This window comes from Aythya ferina (assembly GCF_964211825.1).
Source record: "Aythya ferina genome assembly, chromosome: 14".
Classification (NCBI taxonomy): Eukaryota; Metazoa; Chordata; class Aves; order Anseriformes; family Anatidae; genus Aythya; species Aythya ferina.
In genome coordinates this window covers 12174038-12197497 of record NC_140312.1, presented here as the reverse complement: position 1 = coordinate 12197497, position 23460 = coordinate 12174038, and the positions used below count along the sequence as shown (strand labels likewise).

The 23460-nt window shown below is 52.3% G+C and overlaps 1 protein-coding gene and 1 pseudogene across 2 annotated transcripts; both read right to left on the bottom strand.

Moving 5' to 3' along the window:
* Nucleotides 1-345: 345 nt before the first annotated feature.
* LOC311444396 (uncharacterized protein) lies at nucleotides 346-10035 on the bottom strand. Its single transcript, XM_084535510.1, has 2 exons — nucleotides 7229-10035; nucleotides 346-3049 (listed from the first exon to the last, which is right to left on the bottom strand). Exons 1-2 carry the CDS (start codon nucleotides 9744-9746, stop codon nucleotides 483-485), a joined length of 5085 nt encoding a protein of 1694 aa, XP_084391636.1. The 5' UTR covers nucleotides 9747-10035; the 3' UTR covers nucleotides 346-482.
* Nucleotides 9810-21173, bottom strand: LOC311444395 (protocadherin gamma-A10 pseudogene; annotated as a pseudogene). Its single transcript has 2 exons — nucleotides 18395-21173; nucleotides 9810-10246 (listed from the first exon to the last, which is right to left on the bottom strand). The product of its transcript is annotated as a protocadherin gamma-A10 pseudogene (transcript).
* Nucleotides 21174-23460: the final 2287 nt, after the last annotated feature.

Sequence of the window (23460 nt, the reverse complement as noted above, 5' to 3'; positions counted from 1 at the left end):
AACATCTTATCTCCAGGTGGCTTATAAGACCTTCTCAAGGGAGAGAAGGATTTGCTGCAATAGAAACTTTGCATTTTAAAGGTAAAAGGCGTCCAAAAAATGGGAAATATGAAGCACAACATTTCTGCAAACAAAGACCAGAAAATGGAATTACAAATATGAAGAAACGCTATACCCCAATGTAGATATGGGTAGACTAATGAGAATCAGAAATCATACCTCTAAATACACAGTTTTTGTACAGAACACTTTGGTATCAGAGGATTAGTGTTGCTTTTCAGGACCGCAAAACCAGGATCAAATGGTCAAAAATGCTACAGAAGTTGGGATTCACAATAAAATCATACCACTGCCCAAACAATATCACCACTTATCACACCTTCTTTTCAAATTCAGAACCAAGATCTCAATTTTACTCCTCTACATTCATAGCATTCAGTTGCACCACTCTCAATATTCTCCTTCCAACTGTATTTCAACAGCTAATAAGGGCTTATCATTATGAGATATCGCAAGGGGAAGCAGAACGGGGATGGAAAGGCAATGAGCAGGAAGGGAGGCAAGCGCCGAGACGGAGGGCGTCGGCGTGTCCGGAGCGACTGACTCACCGGGAGGGCGTCGGGCGGTGCGCCGCGGGCGCCGGCAGCGTCTTCCCCGAGCAGCGGCGCGGCCTTGTCGGGCGCCGGCCGCGCCGGGAGGGTGTTGCAGCAGCTGTCGGCCGCCCAGCGCCGCTGGCTCTTGCGCGAGTCGGCGGTGAGCGACACCTCGTGCGAGTAGGAGTGCAGGAAGGCGCGGACGCCGTCGATGCCCACGAAGTGCGAGGCCGGCACGCCGCGCAAGGCGCCGCTGGCCGGCGGCAGCAGCTGCGAGCGGCGCCAGCGCCGCAGGCGCAGCGCCAGCAGCAGCAGCAGGAAGGCGACGAAGAGGCACGACACGGCCGCCACGGCCAGCACCAGCCAGCGCGTCAGGCTGCCGCCGGGCTCGGCCGGCGCCGCCGCGCTGCCCAGCTCCGACAGCAGCTCGGCCACGCTCTCGGCCAGCACCACCGTCAGCGTGGCCGTGGCCGACAGCGCCGGCCGGCCCTGGTCCTTCACCACCACCACCAGGCTGTGCCTGGGCGCGTCGCGGGCCAGCGGCGAGCGCGCCGTGCGCACCTCGCCGCTGTGCAGCCCCACGCGGAACAGCCCCGGCTCCGTCGCCTTGGCCAGCTCGTAGGACAGCCACGCGTTCTGCCCCGCGTCCGCGTCCACCGCCACCACCTTGGCCACCAGCGCGCCGGGCTCCGCCGAGCGCGGCGCCAGCTCCACGCCCGTCCAGCCCGCGCCCGACGCCGCCGCCATCGGCGGGTACAGCACCTGCGGCGCGTTGTCGTTCTCGTCCACGATCAGCAGCCGCACCGACACGTTGCTGCTCAGCGCCGGCGCGCCGCCGTCCTCCGCCCGCACCCACAGCCCCACCTCGCGCACCTCCTCGTAGTCGAACGAGCGCAGCGCGTACAGCGCGCCCGTCTCCGCCTGCACCGACACGTAGGACGACAGCGGCGCGCCCCGCACGCGCCCCTCCGCCAGCCGGTAGCGCACGCGCGCGTTCTGCCCCCAGTCCGCGTCCCACGCCCGCACCGTCAGCACCAGCGCGCCCTCGGCGTTGTTCTCGGGCAGACGGGCGCTGTAGCGCGCCTCCGCGAACACCGGCGCGTTGTCGTTCACGTCCAGCACGCGCAGCGCCAGCACCGCGCTGCTGCGCAGCGACGGCGACCCGCCGTCCGACGCCCACACCGTCACGTTGTACTCCGACACCTCCTCCCGGTCCAGCTCCCGCGCCGTCACCACGCTGTAGTAATTGTCCAGCGCCCGCTCCAGACGGAACGGGACGCTCTCCACGATGCTGCAACGCACCTCGCCGTTGGCGCCCGCGTCGCGGTCCTGCACGTGCAGCAGGGCCACCACCGTCCCCGAAGGCGCGTCCTCCGAGATCTCACTGAGTGCCGACCGCACCGAAATCTCGGGCGCGTTGTCGTTCACGTCGGTCACCGAGATCGAAACCGTAGCCGTGTCGGAAAGGCCACCGCCGTCATGGGCTTGCACCTCCATTTCGTAGGAGTCGCCTTCCTCGAAGTCCAGGCTCCTCAACAGCCTGATCGATCCCGTCTCAGGATCCAGGTAGAAAATTTCCGATGCTAGGTCTGTAGCTTTCTTAACGGAGTATTTCACATTCGCGTTGATTCCCTCGTCGACGTCGGTGGCCGTGAGGGTGAGGAGCGTGGAGCCCACGGGCACGTCCTCGGGCACGCGCACAGCATACACCGCCTGGCTGAACACGGGCGCGTTGTCGTTGGCGTCCAGCACAGACACGCGGATGCGCGCCGTGCCCGTCCGTGCCGGCTCGCCGCCGTCGCTCGCCCTCAGCACCAGCTCGTGAAACGCCGCCTCCTCCCGGTCCAGCGCCTTGGCCAGCACCAGCTCGGGACGCTTCTCGCCGTCGGCTCCCGCCTGCACGGACAGCGAGAAGTGCTCGTCGCCGCTCAGCTCGTAGCTCTGCAAGGAATTCATTCCCAAGTCCGGGTCGCGAGCCTCGGCGAGGGGAAAGCGCGACCCGGGAGCAGTCATTTCGCTTATTCTCAGTTCCGGTTCGGACTCTCGGAACCTGGGTGCGTTGTCGTTAATATCCGTGATTTCAACTTCGATCCCGTAGACCTTCATCTCCCCCTCCACGATCACCTCACAGCGGAGCACACATCGCTCTACCAGCCGGCACAGCTGCTCTCTATCTAGCCTCTCCGCCGTCACCAGGTGGCCGCTGTTCGCATGCAGAGTGAAGTACTGCGTCCTATCTGCCGATACCACTCGGGCGCCGCGGTCGCGGAGTGCCGCCAGCTGCAGCGCCAGGTCCTTGGCCACATCGCCCACGAAAGAGCCCTTGGGCAGCTCCTCGGGCACCGAGTAGCGCAGCTGTCCCCACGCCGCCTCCCACGCCGCCACCAACACGCAGCACAACAGCACTCGCTGCCTCTGGCCCCAGAGCCCTTCTCTCGGTGTGCACATCTCCACCCCTGTCTAGCCACCACCGGACGCCAGCCGAGAGCTCTCTGCCGCTGATCCGACTCCTCGCTTCCGGCTCTGGATCGGATTCTCTCTCCCGTTTCGTTTCCCGTCCTCGGCTTCGGCCCCGCGGCCGCCCGCTCTCGCCGGCCCTTCTGCCTCTATGTAGCTCGATTCTGCACTGCGGGGCCACTCGCAGCCCGCACGGCCGCCGACAAAGCGAGCGAGTCGGGCCGCAGCGGGCGGGGCTGGCTGCAGCGCTCCGCTCCTTCCTCTCCTCTCCTCCGTGGTGAACAGCGGCGCCCGCAGCCTCCGACCGGCACTGCACGCACGGCTCACAGCGAGCTCACAGCGAGCTCACTGCTCTCAGCGAGCACCGTCGCCCTGCCTCTTCAATGTAGTTGAGTTGCCAACATTGAAGGTCTTCAGAGGTGTGAGCATGTAGAACTTAGTGACATGGTTTAATGGTAGATGATCTAAGTGGTCTTTGCCAACCTAAAGGATTCTAGGATTCTATGAATACAGCTGTTGTCATTGCACGTGTCTGTTATCAAAGCCACTTCCAGCTCCATTCTCGAGAGGTCAGGGTTCAAAGGATCCTCTTTCTACCAAGAGAACATCACACACAAAGAATTCTCAAACTGCTCCCAGCTGTTATGTTTGCCTTCCCTATTCATAACAGGCAGAAGGACTTAATTAAAAGAACAATTGCCCAGCCCACTTCTTCATAACATGCACAGAGACTATACCATGGACAGCTCTAAAGACATTTCTTTCCACCACATTAACATGACCTAACATTGTGAAGACAATAAACGTTATACAGCTTGTTTATATACATTTATATTTTTTATATTTAATTATTTTTCAGTATTCATACTAGTAGATCTTTTAAGGTACATAGTAGGAAATTAATTGTACAGAAGGCTCTCCCTAAGATCCACAAAATATTAGTAATATTTCTCAGGCAAAACCTATTGACCAGACAGACTTCAAAGAGCGTAAACCACAGCTTTGTTGGGAATGGAATAACTAAAACAAGCAGAGAAAGGACCACCAGCACTTCTACAGCCCCTCACACAACATTCCCTCAACACGTTACCTCAAACCTTCATAACTTCAATGCTTTTCTTTCACCATCAGAATTTGCAAGCAAATCTCACCAAAGGAAAAGTTCAACAAACCTTTTCCCAATCTCACGCACCATGTACAAGCACACCTTCAAAGTGTACCATGAAGGGAGCTACATTTCTCTACAAGTATCTAAAGCCTCCTAAAGAGATAAGGGACAGAGAGAATTCTTTCTGCAACATGTCTGGGTCCTCCTCAATACATCAGTAAGGAAATGTCTCTCTGCTTTAAGTATAAGCGCTGTTCCACGGAGACATGCCTCTTCTACTAAAATCATGTTTACATCTACTCCTCAGACAACAACAAAAAAAAATAATAAATGGGGGAGAACACAGAAACACCCTGATATCTCCAGTCTTCCACATGAGTTCTGACTTTGATGAAATACACACCTATCGGCTAACATAGCCAAGGCACATGGACACATAACACATTCCCCAACAAAGCTATGCTGCTACTGACAACACAACCTACATGCAGGGAAGAAACACCAGGAAAAGAAAATATCAGACCAGCAGTACAAAGAAGCATTCAAAAAGAAATTGTGGTAGAGAAAATCACTGGACATAGGCCACAGTCTTCTCTCTGCACTGGAAAAGGCCTCTCTAAACCACCAAGACGTCACTGCGGTTTTAAGCTGCAAGCAAAGCCCTAGAGAGTTCATCTGGACTTCATTTTAAGAAATGTTCATCAGCTGTCATCTGATTTTCCATGAGGTGGCCTGCTCATAGTCAATGAATATGAAAATGTAAATGGAAAGGCCTTAATACTATGGGGACCTTTCTCATGCCACGTCTCGTGAACAATGAAGACAAACTCAGTTTCAGCTTCTATTTCATTTCCCATATACACAAATACTTGTCTCCAGATGCCTGATAGAACCTTCTCAAAGTATAAAATGATTTACTGCAATTCAAATGTCGCATTTGCAAACGTAAAAGCCCTTGCAAGAAAAGGAAAATATGAAGCACAACCTTCCTGAAAACAAAGACCTGAAAATGGAATTATAGTTATGAAGAAACTCTTTGGCACAAAGTTACAATAAATAGGAGTGAATAATGAGGATTCTCACAGGTATTATAAGACATAATACACAGGCATCATCACACCACACGCACAGTTTTTCTGCAAAATATTTTATTATCAGATATTTAAAGTTACCTTTCAGGGCAGGAAAACCAGGATAAATTGGTGCATAAATGCTGCAGGAATTGGCACAAATTAGGAAGTCAAACCTTTGACTGAACGATATCACTGCTGAGCTACTAGTTTTTCACATTCAAATAACAAAAACAAAAAAAAACAAACAAGAACAAGAACAACACAATAAAACCAAAAAGAAACAAATGAACCAAAATTCCACTCACCATCTTAGCTCTGCATTCACAGCATTCATTTGCACCACTCACAACATCCAACTTCTAGCCATATGGAGGCCACTGGCAAGAGCATTTCATCCAGAGACATTTTAAGGAAACATGAGGATATTAAAGACTGTCCTGACAGCACTAAATTGTCACACTGGGAATGAAAACAGGTCTCCCACTCCTATAACTCAAATACATCTTCCAGTCTTTTCAGGGTTCTCTGGCATTTTGTCATTGACAACAAACAAAGCAAAAATGTGGAAAGCACAGAAAAGGAAGAAAACAGGACAAGAATCCATTCGCACAGTTCACGCAACATTTTTAATCCTAGTCAAATATTATGTAGCACAAATTAAAGCCTAAAAAGACACGTTACCCAGGCCATTATTCCACCACACAAACTGAAACAGCAGCACAGAAGAATACATAGACATTTCTCTGCTCAACCCATCTTCATTCAGCAAGAGAACAGTTGCACAGAGTAGAAAGGAAAAGAAGCTAAGTGAAACATGAGGTCCTTGAGTATTGTTTCAAGACCATCCCAATCCACTAAAACAGTGTGCTAAACTAAAACATTCTCAGTCATTAATATAATTCATTATTGGAATTTGCTGTTACTGAGAATAGTGAGTGCTGAATAGGTTAATGGAAAGATGCATCTTGCCTTCCAGATATTCTAACATGGAAAGGAAAATTCCACCTATTTTGTCACCAGAGCGGGGCCCATGAAAGCATAACACATTCCTCAACACAGCTATGCTGTTACTCATAATCAGCCTACCCAGGTAGACAAAAGACTAGGAAAAGATAAAATCAGACAAGCAAAAAAAGCATTCAAAGAGAAAGTGTGGTAGAGAAATTCACAGGAAAGATGGCATGGTCTTCTCTGCATTCAGGAAAATACCTCCCTAAAGCACCAAGAAATGGCTCAGGTCTCAAGTCTTCCTCTGCACTGTACAGTAGGGACATCATAGCAAGACAAGCTCATCGACTCTCATCAGTTTTTCCATGCTGTGCCCTGCTTATCTCAAATGAAACTATAAATGTAAATGACTTACTATGGGGCCTTTTCTCATGACAAGTCTTTGGAGCAATTTGTTCCCTTATACGCAACATCTTGTCTCCAGATGGCTTATAAGACCTTCTCAAGGGAGAGAAGGATTTGCTGCAATACAAACTTTGCATTTTCAAATGTAAATATCCTCTCAAAAACGGGAAGCACAACCTTCATTGAAACAAATGCTTAAAAATGGAATTACAACTAGGAAGAAACGCTACACCCCAATGCAGATAGCGGTAGACTAATGAGTATTTTCACAGGTATTAGAAGGTATTACACTAAGGAATCATACCTCTGCATACACAGCTTTTGTACAGAACATATTGGCATCAGAGGATTAGCGTTGCCTTTCAGGACAGCAAAACCAGGATCAAATGGTGCAAAACTCCTGCAGGCATTCTCAAAATTATAAAATCAAACATGCTACAGATGTTGGCATTCACAATAAAATCGTACCACTGCCCAAACAATATCACCACTTATCACACCTTCTCTTCAAATTCTGAACCAAGATCTCAACTTCACTCCTCTACATTTACAGCATTCAGTTGCACCACGCTCACTAATCACCTTCGAACTGTATCTCAACAACTAATAAGGGCTTATCATTCTGGGACATCATAAGGTCAAGCAGAATGGGGAAAAAAAGTAAATGAGCATGAAGGGAGGCAAGCGCCGAGACGGAGGGCGTCGGCGTGTCCGGAGCGACTGACTCACCGGGAGGGCGTCGGGCGGTGCGCCGCGGGCGCCGGCAGCGTCTTCCCCGAGCAGCGGCGCGGCCTTGTCGGGCGCCGGCCGCGCCGGGAGGGTGTTGCAGCAGCTGTCGGCCGCCCAGCGCCGCTGGCTCTTGCGCGAGTCGGCGGTGAGCGACACCTCGTGCGAGTAGGAGTGCAGGAAGGCGCGGACGCCGTCGATGCCCACGAAGTGCGAGGCCGGCACGCCGCGCAAGGCGCCGCTGGCCGGCGGCAGCAGCTGCGAGCGGCGCCAGCGCCGCAGGCGCAGCGCCAGCAGCAGCAGCAGGAAGGCGACGAAGAGGCACGACACGGCCGCCACGGCCAGCACCAGCCAGCGCGTCAGGCTGCCGCCGGGCTCGGCCGGCGCCGCCGCGCTGCCCAGCTCCGACAGCAGCTCGGCCACGCTCTCGGCCAGCACCACCGTCAGCGTGGCCGTGGCCGACAGCGCCGGCCGGCCCTGGTCCTTCACCACCACCACCAGGCTGTGCCTGGGCGCGTCGCGGGCCAGCGGCGAGCGCGCCGTGCGCACCTCGCCGCTGTGCAGCCCCACGCGGAACAGCCCCGGCTCCGTCGCCTTGGCCAGCTCGTAGGACAGCCACGCGTTCTGCCCCGCGTCCGCGTCCACCGCCACCACCTTGGCCACCAGCGCGCCGGGCTCCGCCGAGCGCAGCGCCAGCTCCACGCCCGTCCAGCCCGCGCCCGACGCCGCCGCCATCGGCGGGTACAGCACCTGCGGCGCGTTGTCGTTCTCGTCCACGATCAGCAGCCGCACCGACACGTTGCTGCTCAGCGCCGGCGCGCCGCCGTCCTCCGCCCGCACCCACAGCCCCACCTCGCGCACCTCCTCGTAGTCGAACGAGCGCAGCGCGTACAGCGCGCCCGTCTCCGCCTGCACCGACACGTAGGACGACAGCGGCGCGCCCCGCACGCGCCCCTCCGACAGCCGGTAGCGCACGCGCGCGTTCTGCCCCCAGTCCGCGTCCCACGCCCGCACCGTCAGCACCAGCGCGCCCTCGGCGTTGTTCTCGGGCAGACGGGCGCTGTAGCGCGCCTCCGCGAACACCGGCGCGTTGTCGTTCACGTCCAGCACGCGCAGCGCCAGCACCGCGCTGCTGCGCAGCGACGGCGACCCGCCGTCCGACGCCCACACCGTCACGTTGTACTCCGACACCTCCTCCCGGTCCAGCTCCCGCGCCGTCACCACGCTGTAGTAGCTGCCCACCGAGCTCCGCAGACGGAACGGCACGTCGCCGACCAGCGAGCACCGCACCTCGCCGTTGGCGCCCGAGTCGCGGTCCTGCACGTGCAGCAGGGCCACCACCGTCCCCGAAGGCGCGTCCTCCGAGACCTCGCTCAGCGCCGACCGCACCGAAATCTCGGGCGCGTTGTCGTTCACGTCGGTCACCGAGATCGAGACCGTAGCCGTGTCGAAAAGGCCACCGCCATCGTGTGCCTGTACCTCCATTTCGTAGGAGTCGCCTTCCTCGAAGTCCAGGCTCCTCAACAGCCTGATCGATCCCGTCTCGGGATCCAGGTAGAAAATTTCCGATGCTAGGTCTGTCGCTTTCTTAACGGAGTATTTCACATTCGCGTTGATTCCCTCGTCGACGTCGGTGGCCGTGAGGGTGAGGAGCGCGGAGCCCACGGGCACGTCCTCGGGCACGCGCACAGCGTACACCGCCTGGCTGAACACGGGCGCGTTATCGTTGGCGTCCAGCACAGACACGCGGATGCGCGCCGTGCCCGTCCGTGCCGGCTCGCCGCCGTCGCTCGCCCTCAGCATCAGCTCGTGAAACGCCGCCTCCTCCCGGTCCAGCGCCTTGGCCAGCACCAGCTCGGGACGCTTCTCGCCGTCGGCTCCCGCCTGCACGGACAGCGAGAAGTGCTCGTCGCCGCTCAGCTCGTAGCTCTGCAGGGAATTCACTCCCACGTCCGGGTCGCGAGCCTCGACCAGGGGAAAGCGCGACCCGGCAGGTGTCAACTCGGTCATTCTCAGTTCCTTTTCAGCCTCTCGGAAGCTGGGGGCGTTGTCGTTAATGTCCGTGATTTCCACTTCGATCTCGTAAACTTTCATCTCGCCCTCCACGATCACCTCACAGCGCAGCACGCATCGCTCCACCAGCCGGCACAGCTGCTCTCTATCTAGCCTCTCCGCCGTCACCAGGTGGCCGCTGTTCGCATGCAGAGCAAAATACTGCGTCCTATCTGCAGACACCACTCGGGCGCCGCGGTCGCGGATCGCCGTCAACTCTAGCACCAGGTCCTTGGCCACATCGCCCACGAAAGAGCCCTTGGGCAGTTCCTCGGGCACCGAGTAGCGCAGCTGTCCCCACGCCGCCTCCCACGCAGCCACCAATACGCAGCACAGCAGCGCTCGCTGCCTCCGGCCCCAGCGCCCTTCTCTCGCCTCGCACATCTCCGACACGGCCCCGCCGCCACCGGACGCCCGCCGACTGCTCCCCGCCGCCGCCCCGACTCTTCACCTCCGACTCTGGCTCAGTCTGTCGCTCCGGTTCCCGTCTCCAGCTCCAGGACACTTGCTTCGGCTTAGACTGTCGCTCTGGCTCTTTCTGCGGTGACCGGTCCCGCCGTCTCCCGGTCTTTCCGACCCATCTGCCTCGTTGGAGCTCCGCTCCGGTGCGCTTGGAAGCTCGCAGGCCGCCGACACAGAGAGCGAGCGAGCCGAGCTGCAGTGGGCGGGGCTGGCTGCAGCGCTCCGCTCCTTCCTCTCCTCTCCTCCGTGGTGAACAGCGGCGCCCGCAGCCTCCGGCCGGCACTGCACGCACGGCTCACAGCGAGCGCCGCCGCCCTGCCTCTTCCGCGGAAACCTTCGGCCCCCGTTGACGCGGTGCCTCGGTATATTCCCCTGCGACACGGCCCGAAGTCGGTGCGTTTGCTTCCGCAACGCTTTCTCTTCTTTGAGGAGAAGATGGAATGCATTCCGGTCTTCAGGTTGGTTATGAGCACAGGGAATGTAGAGGGCTTCTCTTGGTATCTTAGTTCTACTGCATGGCAGGTAAAATTACTCGTTCTAATTTGACCTCAGAGTAATTATCACCGTTACACAACATTTACAGGACACTCACTTCAAGGAATTGCAGAGACCGTTTCTGCAGTCCTTCTTGAATGAATATTGCCTTGTCTTTCCAACACCTTATATTCAAACTCTGATCAGTTTCCCCCGCTATAAACACAGTCCTGGAGATCACAACAGCAGAAGATGATTTTCTAACTTTCATTCACTTTAAGGGTTTTCCAGAAAAATGCCTACCCATAAAACAGAAGAAAACCCCAGGGCATTCACTTTGAATGTATCAGAGAACCACGGGACACAAGCATGCCAGTGTACTCAGAGGTGTAAGATGAGGGCAGAATTTGGCATCACTTATCAAACATGTCCAATACATTCATTTGAGAAAAAAAGCCAAAGGAAGACCATGAAATATCTCGAGCATTAAGCATCAGTCATCTTTTCTGTCATGCTAAATCACTGGAACTCATTCTACACAGTCAGCATTCACATTCATGGCTAATGGTTATTACATCAGTGCTTGGCATCAGTTACAGCTCCAGATTATTGCTTTAATTGTGCTCGCAGCCGCCGCCCGGCTCTGCATGCACGGCTCACACCGAGTGCCGCCACCCTGCCTCTTCCGTGGAAATCTTCTATTCTGTGGAAACGCTGTCACGGCGCTTTCCCCTGCGATACGGCCTGGAGTCAGTCTGTTTGTTTCCACAACACCTTGTCATCTTCGAGGAAAAGACCCATTCTGGTCTTCAGACTGCTCATGAGCAAAGTGAAGGTGGATGGTTCCTCTGGCTGTTTTCGCTCTACTGCGTGGCACGTAGAATTATCCATATTAATTTGACCTCTAAACCCAGTATTACAGAAGCAGCATGTCCTTCACGAATTTCAAATGTTACTCTTGCCGGTCCTTCCCTTATTGAAAGTTTCCTCGGCTTTCCAACAATATATGATCATCTCAATTCAGTTCAGTTGTAATTTGTGCTGTTGTTTCAATGTCAACAAATGATATGAAACAGTGTAGCAGGTATGAAAGGGAGCAGCAGCACCCTTAGGGAGGAATGAGCAGCTCCCGTTAGCTCTCTGAACAGGCTGTGTACGCACTCCAGATCACTACTACTGATGAAACTAGTGGGGGCAGTGTCCGCTGATCAGTTTCCTCCGCTAGAAATGCAGTCTTGGAGAACAGAAAAGCTGAAGACCTGTTTTTGCTTCTGTTCACTTAAATGGATTTCCAGAAAATTAGATCCTGTTCTACACAATAGAAATTTACATTCATGCCTAGTAGTTATTACATCAATACTTGGGATCTGTTATCTCTAGATCAGCACTTCCAGGGGACACCTGCTCCCGCAGTAAACTTCTGCTCTTCTTTGACTTCACCTTCATAAATGGTGGTGACTCCAGCTGCACCCTTTCACCTCAGAGACCTGTCCTACATAGAAACCTTTTGCTAAAAACTTTATTCTCAGGGAAACTTCATTGCCTCTAAGGACAGGGACATGATGATCAGAACAGAAATGGCACAGGCCCTGGCACCAGTTATGACACCAAAGAATACCCTAACAAAAGCAACATTGACCCAAGTACTTTCCAGGCTCTAAATCTGCTTCAGATAGGAATGAGGAGCAGAACGAAGCCCTCATAATCCATGGAGAAATGGTCAGCAACCTGCTAAGCCGCTTAGGCATATGCAAGTCTATGGGTCCAGAATATATCCATCCAAAGGGATCCAACCGAAGTGCTCACCAAGACACTCTCCATCATTTAACAGAAGTCCTGGATATCCAGGAGGTTCATGCCAACAGGCGGCTAGCAAATGTGTTGCCCATCTACAATACGGGTCGGGACCGGTTATCTCCAGTATCGTTATCAAAATCTGTACAAAGGGATCAAAAGTGCACCCTCAGTAAGTTTTCAGATCATATGAAGTTAGTCATGCGTGTTGATCTGCTCAAGGATAGGAAGGCCCTGCAGATTTATCTGGATAGGTTGGACCAATGGCCAAGGCCAGCAGCATGTGGTTCAACAAGGCTAAGTGACAGGATCTGTACTTGGGGAACAGCAATCCCATGCAGTGCTACAGGCTGAGGGTAGATGGTCTAGGAAGTTGGCTGGCTGAAAGGGACTTCTGGGTGTTGATCGATAGCTGGCTGAATATGAGCCAGCAGTGTGCTCAGGTGGCCAAGAAAGACAACAGCACCCTGATTTGTATCAGAAATAGTCTGGCTGGTGGGACTAGGGAAGTGATCATCCCTCTGTACCCATCTCTGTGAGGCTGCACATCAAATGCTGAGTTCAGTTTTGGATCCTTCACTACAGGAAGGTTCTTGAGGTGCTGAAGCAGGTCCAAAGCAGGGCAACGGAGCTTTTGAAGGGCTTAGAGAACAGGTCTTATTAGGAGCAGCCGATGGAGCTGGGGTTGTTTAGCCTAGAGAAAAGGAGGCTCAGGGCAGATCTTACCGTGCTCTATGATTACCTTAAAAGGGGCTACAGCAAAGTGGGGATCGGCTTCTTCTCCCAAGAACCATGTGATAAAATTATAGTTAACGGCCTCAGACTGTTCCAGGAGAGTTTTATATTGGACATTAGGAAAAATTTCTTCCCTGAAAGGGTTGCAAAGTATTTCAACAGGCTGCCTGTCAATGTAGTTGAGTAACCATACTTGGAGGTCTTCAAAATGCATGTAGATGTAGTCTTCAGTGACATGGTTTAATGGCAGACTTGGCAGTCCTAGGTTAAGGGTTGACCTAGATGCTCTAAGTCTTTTCCAACCTATATGACTCCAGGAGTCTATGAACATGGCTGTTTTCATAGGACATCTGCTAGCAAAGTCACCTCCAGTTGCATTCTTGAGACGTCAGTGTTCAAAGGCTCCTCTTTCCAATAAGAGACCTTCACACACGAAGATTTCCCAGACTGCTCCCAGCTGTTATAATTGCCTTCCCTCTTTGTGACAGGCAGAAGGACATCATCCAAGCACCAATCACCAAGTGCATTTCTTCACAACGCACACAAGAACTACACCATAGACAGCTGGAAAGACATTTCTTCTTTTCATCACATTAACATGACATAATAAAAACATCATGAAGATAATAAACCATATTCATCTAGGTTATACACATAGATATTTTTGAGTATTCATAGCAGTAGAGCACGTGAGGTAGAGAGTAGGGAATGATTTGTACAGAACGCTCTCCCAAAGATCCCAAAAAAGTTCAATCACATTTCCCAGGAAAAACTATTGAGTAGACAGACTTCAAAGTGTATAAACCACAGCTATTTGAGGAATGAAATAACTAAAACTTGCATAGAATGGAGCATCTGTTCTTCTATAGCCCCTCACACAACATTTCCCAAACATGTCACCTCACACCTTTCACAACCTCAATACTTTTCTTTCACCCTCAGAATTTGCAAGCACATCTCACCAAAGGACTAATTCAACAGACCATTTCCTTATAACACACAGGCTCACAACCACACCATCAAGGTATACCAAGAAGGGAGGTACATTTCTCTGCAAGTTTCTAAAGCATACTAAAGAGATAAGGGGACAGACAGAGAGGATTTGTTCTCCAACAGAGACAGCGTCATTGTAAATATATTTGTAAGGGAATGTCCCTCTCCTGTAAGAGCATGAGTTGCTCCACACAGACATGTCTCTTTTACTAATATCATATTTACATCCACTCCCCAGATGAAAATAAACAAACAAACAAACAAACAAATAAATAAATAAATAAATAGAAGTGGAGGAGAACACACAAACACTCTGACATTTCCATCCTTCCACACAAGCTCTATCTCTGTTGAAATACTCTGCCAGTGGTTTGCATGAGCAAGTCCCATGAACACATAAAACATTCCTCAACACGGCTATGCTGTTACTAGATGCTACTCCTTGGACTAGGTGATCTTGGAGGTCTCTTCCAACCTAGACGATTCTGTGATTCTGTGATCTTGTGATAACTTAACTGACACATAGACAAAAGACCAGGAAAAGATAAAATCAGAGAAGTAACACAAGGAAGCACCCAAAGAGAAAGTGTGGTAGAGAAACACACCAGGAGGCTGTCAGAGTTTCTGCAGGCACAAAATTTCCTCTCCAGGGCACATGGAAGTCAAGGAGGTCTTTCCAGCAACTACGCATTGTAAGAAAAGTGCATCAGCTCAATTTTTCTATGATGCAATCCACTCATCTCCAACGAATATGAAACTGTAAAGGCCCTAACATGGCACCCTTTCTTATGCTACTTCTTGTGAGCAATGAAGAGAGATTCAGTTTTAGCTTGTGTTTCATTTTTGTTGTACATAACATTCTATCTTCTCTGGAATGTCAAACACTGCCAAGGGGATTCCATACATTGTCATTTAAAGGAATCATAACACAGCTGTAAATATTCAATCTCTGTATGGAATCAGCTACCCCAGCCCCACAATTCTGGTGGATCCTTCAATCTTTTAAAGATTCTCTGCCATACTGAGGCCTAGCTTAGACAGTAATGATGAACAAGGAAAAAAAACAGGAAAACTACAGAAGTGAAGGACTTCATGATAAGTTTACAGGCAAATTTATTTGGGCTGCGCAAGCATTATGCTTAATGAGATTCAAGTGACGGAACTGCAACACCACTGCTCTCATCACATGTATCTGTTAGAAAAGACACTTCCAGAACCATTCCTGAGATATCAATGTTCAAAGATTATGATGAGAAATCAAAGCCTCCAAGGCCATTACACACATAAAATATTCCCAGACTACTCCCAACTATTATGATTCCCTTCCCTCTTCATGACATCCAGAAGGACATCATCAAAGGATCAATGGCCTAGCTCTTTTCTCCACAACGGGCACAAAGACTACACCGTAGACAGATCCAAAGACTTTTTTTTTTTTTTTTTCCACATTATCATGGTAGAAGATAAGCACTGTGAAGAGAATAAATGATATGCAGCTAAATGGACATTTTTGAGTATTCAGAGTGGAAGTGCATGTAAGGTAGATAGCAGGGAATGAATTCTCTGGAAGGTCCTCCTGAAGCTCCCAACACAGGAAAAATAGCAATTCTAATGCTTAATCTACTCACCAGGAAGATTTCAACGTACATGAACCACGGCTGTGTGCCTAATGGAGCAATCACAAGCTGGGAGAGAAACGTCTGTTCTTCTACAGCACCTCATAAAGAGTTTACTTACTGTTTCGTCTCAAACTTTCCGCACCTTCAAAATATTTATTTTACCCTCAGAACCTCAGAATTTCCAAGCATATCTCACCAAAGGAAAAATGAGTTTTCCCAATACTACTCACTGCGAAAAACCACACCATCAAGGTATACCAAGAAGGGAGGTGCATTACTCAAAAATTTTCTAAAACACAGCAAGGGTCTAAGAGGAAAGAGAGAGGAGACATCCTCCAGAAGAAACCAGGTCATTAGGGAAAAACACTCTACCCAATACAGATATGAGGTCATTAATGAGGATTGTCACAGGTAGAAGAAGCCATTATACTCAGACATCACAGTTCTACATGCACAGTTTCTGTGCAGAACATTTTGGTATCAGATTAGCATTGCTTTTCAGGATCGTGAAACCAGGATCAAATGGTGCATAAATGCTACAGAAATTGGCATTCACAATGAAATCAAAGCACTGCTTAAAAAATATTACTGCTGACACACTGATTTTCCACATTTATAGCTAAACTCTTTCCCTCATTCCTCAAAATTCACAGTAGTTGCACTACTCTCAATAACCAGCTTCTAACTGTATGTCAGCTGCTGATAGGGGTTTAACATTCAGGGACATTTTAAGGGAACGTAAGGATATCAAAGACTTTCAGCTCAGAGCAGTAAACTTTCAAGGTATGTATGCAAACAGATCCAGCTGTTTGCACTGTCAACAATTAATGAAGGATCTCCAAGTCTTTTCAAGGTTCTCTGCCTCACTGAGGTCTGCTTTTGACATTGGCAGCAAACAAGGCAAAAATGCAAAAACTGCGGGACAAGAAAAGAACATCACTTTCACTCTTCAGACTCCATTCATCAATCTCATCACATATTATGCAACACCAATTCAAGTGATGAAGCCAAAACAAAGCTGCTGCCACATCCTGTGCCTGCTAGCAAAGCCTGCTCCTTCCTTTCCTTTTTTTCTTGTCAATATTCACACACTCCTCCTTCCTCCAACAGCCCTTCACACACAACACCTCCTTAGCAATCTCAAACAGAACTTTTACAGTTGACTGTAATCTCTATAACAACCAAATAGAAATCCTAAAAGGACTAGGAACCTGACCATTTTCCCATCAAGCACATAAAAACAGAAGCATGGAATGCTACAAAGACAATTTGGCTTTGCTCAAGCCATCTTCATGCAACAACAGAAAAGCTGCATAAAGTATAAAGCAGAAGCACCAAATGAAACGTGGTATCCGTAAGACTGTCTTTCCAGACCATTGCAGTCTAGTAAACCAGCCTGCAGACAACCTCATTCGCTATTAGCATTTCCTATCGGAATTCACTATTAATCAGAACAAGGAGTGCTGAATGGGCTACTGGAAAGATATACATTAAGCTCCTGGTATTCTAATACCGAAAGGAAAACCCACATGATACACGACAGGGGACGAAATGAGCAACCACCTGGCAAGTGAGGAAAAACACATTCTTGGCTTTTGAGAAAATCCAAGTCACAGGGTTATAATTGATGGCAGTGAATTAAAGATATTCACACAGGAACTATAAGCCACTAGACACAGGCATCATCACACCACATGCACAGTTTTTCTGAAAGATATTTTGTCATTGGAGAATTAAAATTGTGCTTCCGGGCAGCACAGCCAGGAGAAAATGGTGCATAAATGATGCCGGCCTTGGCACAAATTATGAAATGAAACCTCAGACCAAACAATATCACTGCTGATCCACGTATTTTCCACATTCAAACTCAACCACTCACCATCTTTGCTCTACATTCACAGCATTCAGTTGCACCATTCACAATATCCAAATTCTAGCCATATTTAGGCCGCTATCAAGAGCATTTCTATCAGTGACATTTTAAGGAAACATGAGGATATCAAAGACTTTGTGCCGACTGCAGCAAATATTCATGCTGTGTATGGGAACAGCTCCCCCAGTCCAACAACTCATAACACATCTTCCAGTCTTTTCAGGGTTCTCAGGAACATGAGGCCACGTTTTGTCACTGACAACAAAGAAGGCAAGTATGTGAAAACTGCAGGACAAGAAACAGAATCCAATCTCACACTTCACACAACATTAACCAAGCCAAATATTTTGCAACACAAATTCAAGTGATGAAGACTAAAAGGACGCGTTGCCCAGACCATTATTCCACCACACACACAAAAACAGCAGCACAGATTCATATAGACATCTTTTTGCATAATCCATCTTCACGAAGCATCAGAAAAGTTGCTTAGAGTATGGAAGTATGGAGGAGAAGTAGCCAAATGACATATTGGCCATTAAGATTTTATTTAAAGATAAGCGCAAACTACTGCATGTAGCTATTGGGAGGCTACCTTTTAACTTCCTGATAGTCTCAAGAGTACATTAACACAGAAGAGTGAAAAACAAAATGAATACCTGCATGATATATGCCAGGGGATGAAAGGAACAACCAGCAGATAAGTGGGAAAAAAGTTAGAAGATCATGTAGAGCGGAGTTGTAGGGAAAGACCCCCTCTTGTCTCCTGACTTCCGCAACATCTGTAACGCTGGCAGTGGAGCCCACACTTGGCTCCCTTCACAAAAAAGGACAACAACCTGATACGAAACAAAGCCGTGCCTTGCTGAGAAGGAAACCTGCCCACTCAGGAATGAGAGTGGTAAATTTTCAGAAAAACAAAAAGAAGTGAAGACAAACAGGAAATCCTGCATGATACATGTCAGGGAATGAAAGGAGAAACCACTTGGCATGTGGGAAAAAAATAGGAGTTCATCTGGAGCAGAGCTGACGTCAAAAGCCCACGCTCATGTCCCACATTCCACATTACCTTTCAGAGTTACCCAAAACCCACTGCCTAATGAAGCTGTGCTTTGCCCAGCACCAAACATCCCCGGCCGGGAAGGAGAACGGGGATGGAAAGGCAATGAGCAGGAAGGGAGGCAAGCGCCGAGACGGAGGGCGTCGGCGTGTCCGGAGCGACTGACTCACCGGGAGGGCGTCGGGCGGTGCGCCGCGGGCGCCGGCAGCGTCTTCCCCGAGCAGCGGCGCGGCCTTGTCGGGCGCCGGCCGCGCCGGGAGGGTGTTGCAGCAGCTGTCGGCCGCCCAGCGCCGCTGGCTCTTGCGCGAGTCGGCGGTGAGCGACACCTCGTGCGAGTAGGAGTGCAGGAAGGCGCGGACGCCGTCGATGCCCACGAAGTGCGAGGCCGGCACGCCGCGCAAGGCGCCGCTGGCCGGCGGCAGCAGCTGCGAGCGGCGCCAGCGCCGCAGGCGCAGCGCCAGCAGCAGCAGCAGGAAGGCGACGAAGAGGCACGACACGGCCGCCACGGCCAGCACCAGCCAGCGCGTCAGGCTGCCGCCGGGCTCGGCCGGCGCCGCCGCGCTGCCCAGCTCCGACAGCAGCTCGGCCACGCTCTCGGCCAGCACCACCGTCAGCGTGGCCGTGGCCGACAGCGCCGGCCGGCCCTGGTCCTTCACCACCACCACCAGGCTGTGCCTGGGCGCGTCGCGGGCCAGCGGCGAGCGCGCCGTGCGCACCTCGCCGCTGTGCAGCCCCACGCGGAACAGCCCCGGCTCCGTCGCCTTGGCCAGCTCGTAGGACAGCCACGCGTTCTGCCCCGCGTCCGCGTCCACCGCCACCACCTTGGCCACCAGCGCGCCGGGCTCCGCCGAGCGCGGCGCCAGCTCCACGCCCGTCCAGCCCGCGCCCGACGCCGCCGCCATCGGCGGGTACAGCACCTGCGGCGCATTGTCGTTCTCGTCCACGATCAGCAGCCGCACCGACACGTTGCTGCTCAGCGCCGGCGCGCCGCCGTCCTCCGCCCGCACCCACAGCCCCACCTCGCGCACCTCCTCGTAGTCGAACGAGCGCAGCGCGTACAGCGCGCCCGTCTCCGCCTGCACCGACACGTAGGACGACAGCGGCGCGCCCCGCACGCGCCCCTCCGCCAGCCGGTAGCGCACGCGCGCGTTCTGCCCCCAGTCCGCGTCCCACGCCCGCACCGTCAGCACCAGCGCGCCCTCGGCGTTGTTCTCGGGCAGACGGGCGCTGTAGCGCGCCTCCGCGAACACCGGCGCGTTGTCGTTCACGTCCAGCACGCGCAGCGCCAGCACCGCGCTGCTGCGCAGCGACGGCGACCCGCCGTCCGACGCCCACACCGTCACGTTGTACTCCGACACCTCCTCCCGGTCCAGCTCCCGCGCCGTCACCACGCTGTAGTAGCTGCCCACCGAGCTCCGCAGACGGAACGGCACGTCGCCGACCAGCGAGCACCGCACCTCGCCGTTGGCGCCCGAGTCGCGGTCCTGCACGTGCAGCAGGGCCACCACCGTCCCCGAAGGCGCGTCCTCCGAGACCTCGCTCAGCGCCGACCGCACCGAAATCTCGGGCGCGTTGTCGTTCACGTCGGTCACCGAGATCGAGACCGTAGCCGTGTCGAAAAGCTCCCCGCTGTCTCGTGCCTGAACCCCGAGTTCGTAGGAATCGCCTTCCTCGAAGTCCAGGCTCCTCAACAGCCTGATCGATCCCGTCTCAGGATCCAGAAAAAATTTGTCTGTTAGCTCGGCTGTCAACTTTATGACCGAATACTTAACCTCGCTGTTGCGTCCGTCGTCCGCGTCGGTGGCCGTGAGGGTGAGGAGCGTGGAGCCCACGGGCACGTCCTCGGGCACGCGCACAGCGTACACCGCCTGGCTGAACACGGGCGCGTTGTCGTTGGCGTCCAGCACAGACACGCGGATGCGCGCCGTGCCCGTCCGTGCCGGCTCGCCGCCGTCGCTCGCCCTCAGCATCAGCTCGTGAAACGCCGCCTCCTCCCGGTCCAGCGCCTTGGCCAGCACCAGCTCGGGACGCTTCTCGCCGTCGGCTCCCGCCTGCACGGACAGCGAGAAGTGCTCGTCGCCGCTCAGCTCGTAGCTCTGCAGGGAATTCACTCCCACGTCCGGGTCGTAAGCCTTAGACAGGGGAAAGCGCGACCCGGGAGCTGTCGTTTCGCTCATTCTCAGTTCCTTTTCTGCTTCTCCGAACCTGGGTGCGTTGTCGTTTATGTCCGTTATTTCAACTTCGATCTCGTAAACCTTCATCTCGCCCTCCACGATCACCTCACAGCGCAGCACGCATCGCTCCACCAGCCGGCACAGCTGCTCTCTATCTAGCCTCTCCGCCGTCACCAGGTGTCCGCTGTTCGCATGCAGAGAGAAATACGGCGTCCTATCTGCAGACACCACTCGGGCGCCGCCGTCGCGGATCGCCGTCAACTGCAGCGCCAGATCCTTGGCCACATCGCCCACGAAAGAGCCCTTGGGCAGCTCCTCGGGCACCGAGTAGCGCAGCTGTCCCCACGCCGCCTCCCACGCAGCCACCAACACGCAGCACAGCAGCGTTCGCTGCCTCCGGCCCCAGCGCCCTTCTCTCGCTGCGCACATCTCCGATGCGGCCCCGCCGCCTCCTCTCCAGCTCCGTCTGCCGCTCCGGATCAGGGTCTAGCTCCGTCTCCCGCTTCCGTCCCGCTTCGGCTCAGTCCCCGCCGCCGCCCGCTTTGGTCGGCCCCTCCGACTCTCTGTAGCTCGGCTCCGATCCGCGGGGCCGCTCGCAGCCCGCACGGCCGCCGATACAGCGAGCGAGCGAGCGAGCCGGGCGGCAGCGGGCGGGGCTGGCTGCAGCGCTCCGCTCCTTCCTCTCCTCTCCTCCGTGGTGAACAGCGGCGCCCGCAGCCTCCACCCGGCACTGCACGCACGGCTCACAGCGAGCGCCGCCGCCCTGCCTCTTCCGCGGAAACCTTCGGTCCCAGTTGCTGTGGCGCCTCGGCACATTCCCCTGCGAAACGGCCCAAAGTCGGTGCGTTTGCTTCCGCAACGCTTTCTCTTCTTTGAGGAGAATATGGAATGCATTCCGGTCTTCAGGTTGGTTATGAGCACAGGGAATGTAGAGGGCTTCTCCTGATACCTTAGTTCTACTGCATGGCAGGTAAAATTACTCGTTCTAATTTCACCTCAAAGTAATTATCACCGTTACACAAGATTTGCAAGACACTCACTTCAAGGAATTGCAGAGACCGTTTCTGCAGTCCTTTTTCAATGAATATTTCCTTGTCTCTCCAACACTTTATATTCATTTAAATCTTACATTCGTTGATAATTTGTGCTGTCGTTCCAATGTCAACAACTGATATAAAACAGTTCTCCCTGTACATGCGCAGCATGAAGAAATCAACAGGTGCCTTCAGCTCTCTAAGAAGCCTGGGCACTCACTCCACATCCCTATTATTTAGCAAACCAGTCTGGGCACTTGCATCTGATCAGTTTCCCCCACTATAAACGCAGTCTTGGAGATCACAACAGCAGAAGATGCTTTTCTAGCTTCCATTCACTTTAACGGTTTTCCAGAAAAATGCCTACCCCTAAAACAGAAGAAAACCCCAGGGCATTCACTTTGAACGTATCAGAGAACCATGGGACATGAGCATGCCAATGTACACAGAGGGGCAAGATGAGGGCAGGATTTGGCATCACTTATCAAACACATCCACTACATTCATTTGAGAAAAAAAGCCAAAGGAAGACCATGAAATATGTCGAGCATTAAGCATCAATCATATTTTCCTCATTCTGTCATGCTGAATCACTGGATCTCATTCTACACAGTTAGCATTCACATTCATGGCTAATGGTTATTACATCACTACTTGGCATCAGTTATAGCTTGTGGTGGTTTTACCGTGCTGGGCAGCTAAACCCCACAACCACTCTCTCACTCCTCCTTATCTAAAGGAGGGGGAGAAGTAAAGCAAAGAACAACTCACGGGTTGAGATAAGGATAATTTAATTAAAGGGAAATAATTATAATAATTAAATAAAGACTACCATGAACTAAACAATTTAACTAAGAGGAAATAAAAGGGAAAGGGGAAAAAGGAAGGAAAACAAACAAACAAAATAAATGAAAGCTACATGGAAGTGCAGAGGAAAGAAATTACTCTCTACTTCCCACAAATGAGCGATGATTGACCACGTCCTTGAAGCAAGGCCTCAACGCACGCAGCCGGTGTTCGAGAGGAGGACCGACATCTTCTCAACGAGAGCCCACCCCTCCCCTCTTCTTCCTGTTTCCACCTTTTATTGCTGAGTGTGACACCACATGGTATGAAATATCCCTTTGATTGGTTTGGGTCAGCTGCCCTAGTGAGGTTTCTCTCCTCACTTTTTTGCCCACCCCCTAGGAGGGTTAGAGAAAGGCCCAATGCTGTGCCACTGCTGCTCAGCAGTAGACACAACACTGGTGTGATAACACTGCTGTTCCAGCTACAAGTACAAAGTACGGCACTGTATGGGCTGCTGCCGGGAAAGTTAATGTTCCAGCCAGACCCAGTACACAGCTCCAGATTATTGCTTTCATGGAACACCTGCTCCCACAGTACCCTTCTGCTCTTCTTTGACTTCACCTCCATACATGGTGGTGACTCCAGTCTGCACCCTTTCACCTCAGACACCTCTACTACATAGGCACTTTCTGCCAAATACTTTATTCTCAGGGAAACATCATTGCCTCTAAGGACAGGGACATGATGATCAGAACAGAAATGGCATAGCCCTTGGCATCAGGCATGAAACCAAAGCATTCCCCAGCCAAAGACACACTGATCCAACTATTTTCCAGGCTCTAAGCCTGCCTCTCACCCTTTCGACTCTGCAGTCACAGTCTTTATTTGTGTCATAGACAACGTCTCACTTCTCACCATTGGTGAGAGCAGAAAGAAAAGGGCAAATAATTCTCTGACACTTTACTGAAAGAGAGATATATCAAAGTAGTTCTTTTCTAGTAGATCTTTCCGTCTTTTAAGGTATCTCTGCCACATTCAGGCCCAGACCACGGCAAACAAAGCAAAAATGTGAAATTGCACAAATGAAGGAC

What these genes read in the sequence shown, in the direction of transcription:
- LOC311444396 (XM_084535510.1), bottom strand. Translation starts at nt 9,746, where the DNA reads ATGTGCGAGGCGAGAGAAGGGCGCTGGGGCCGGAGGCAGCGAGCGCTG. An exon ending in TTACTTTTTTTCCCCATTCT is followed by an intron (nt 3,050 to 7,228) that starts GCTTGACCTTAT and finishes GTGGCTAGACAG; the next exon opens with GGGTGGAGATGTGCACACCG.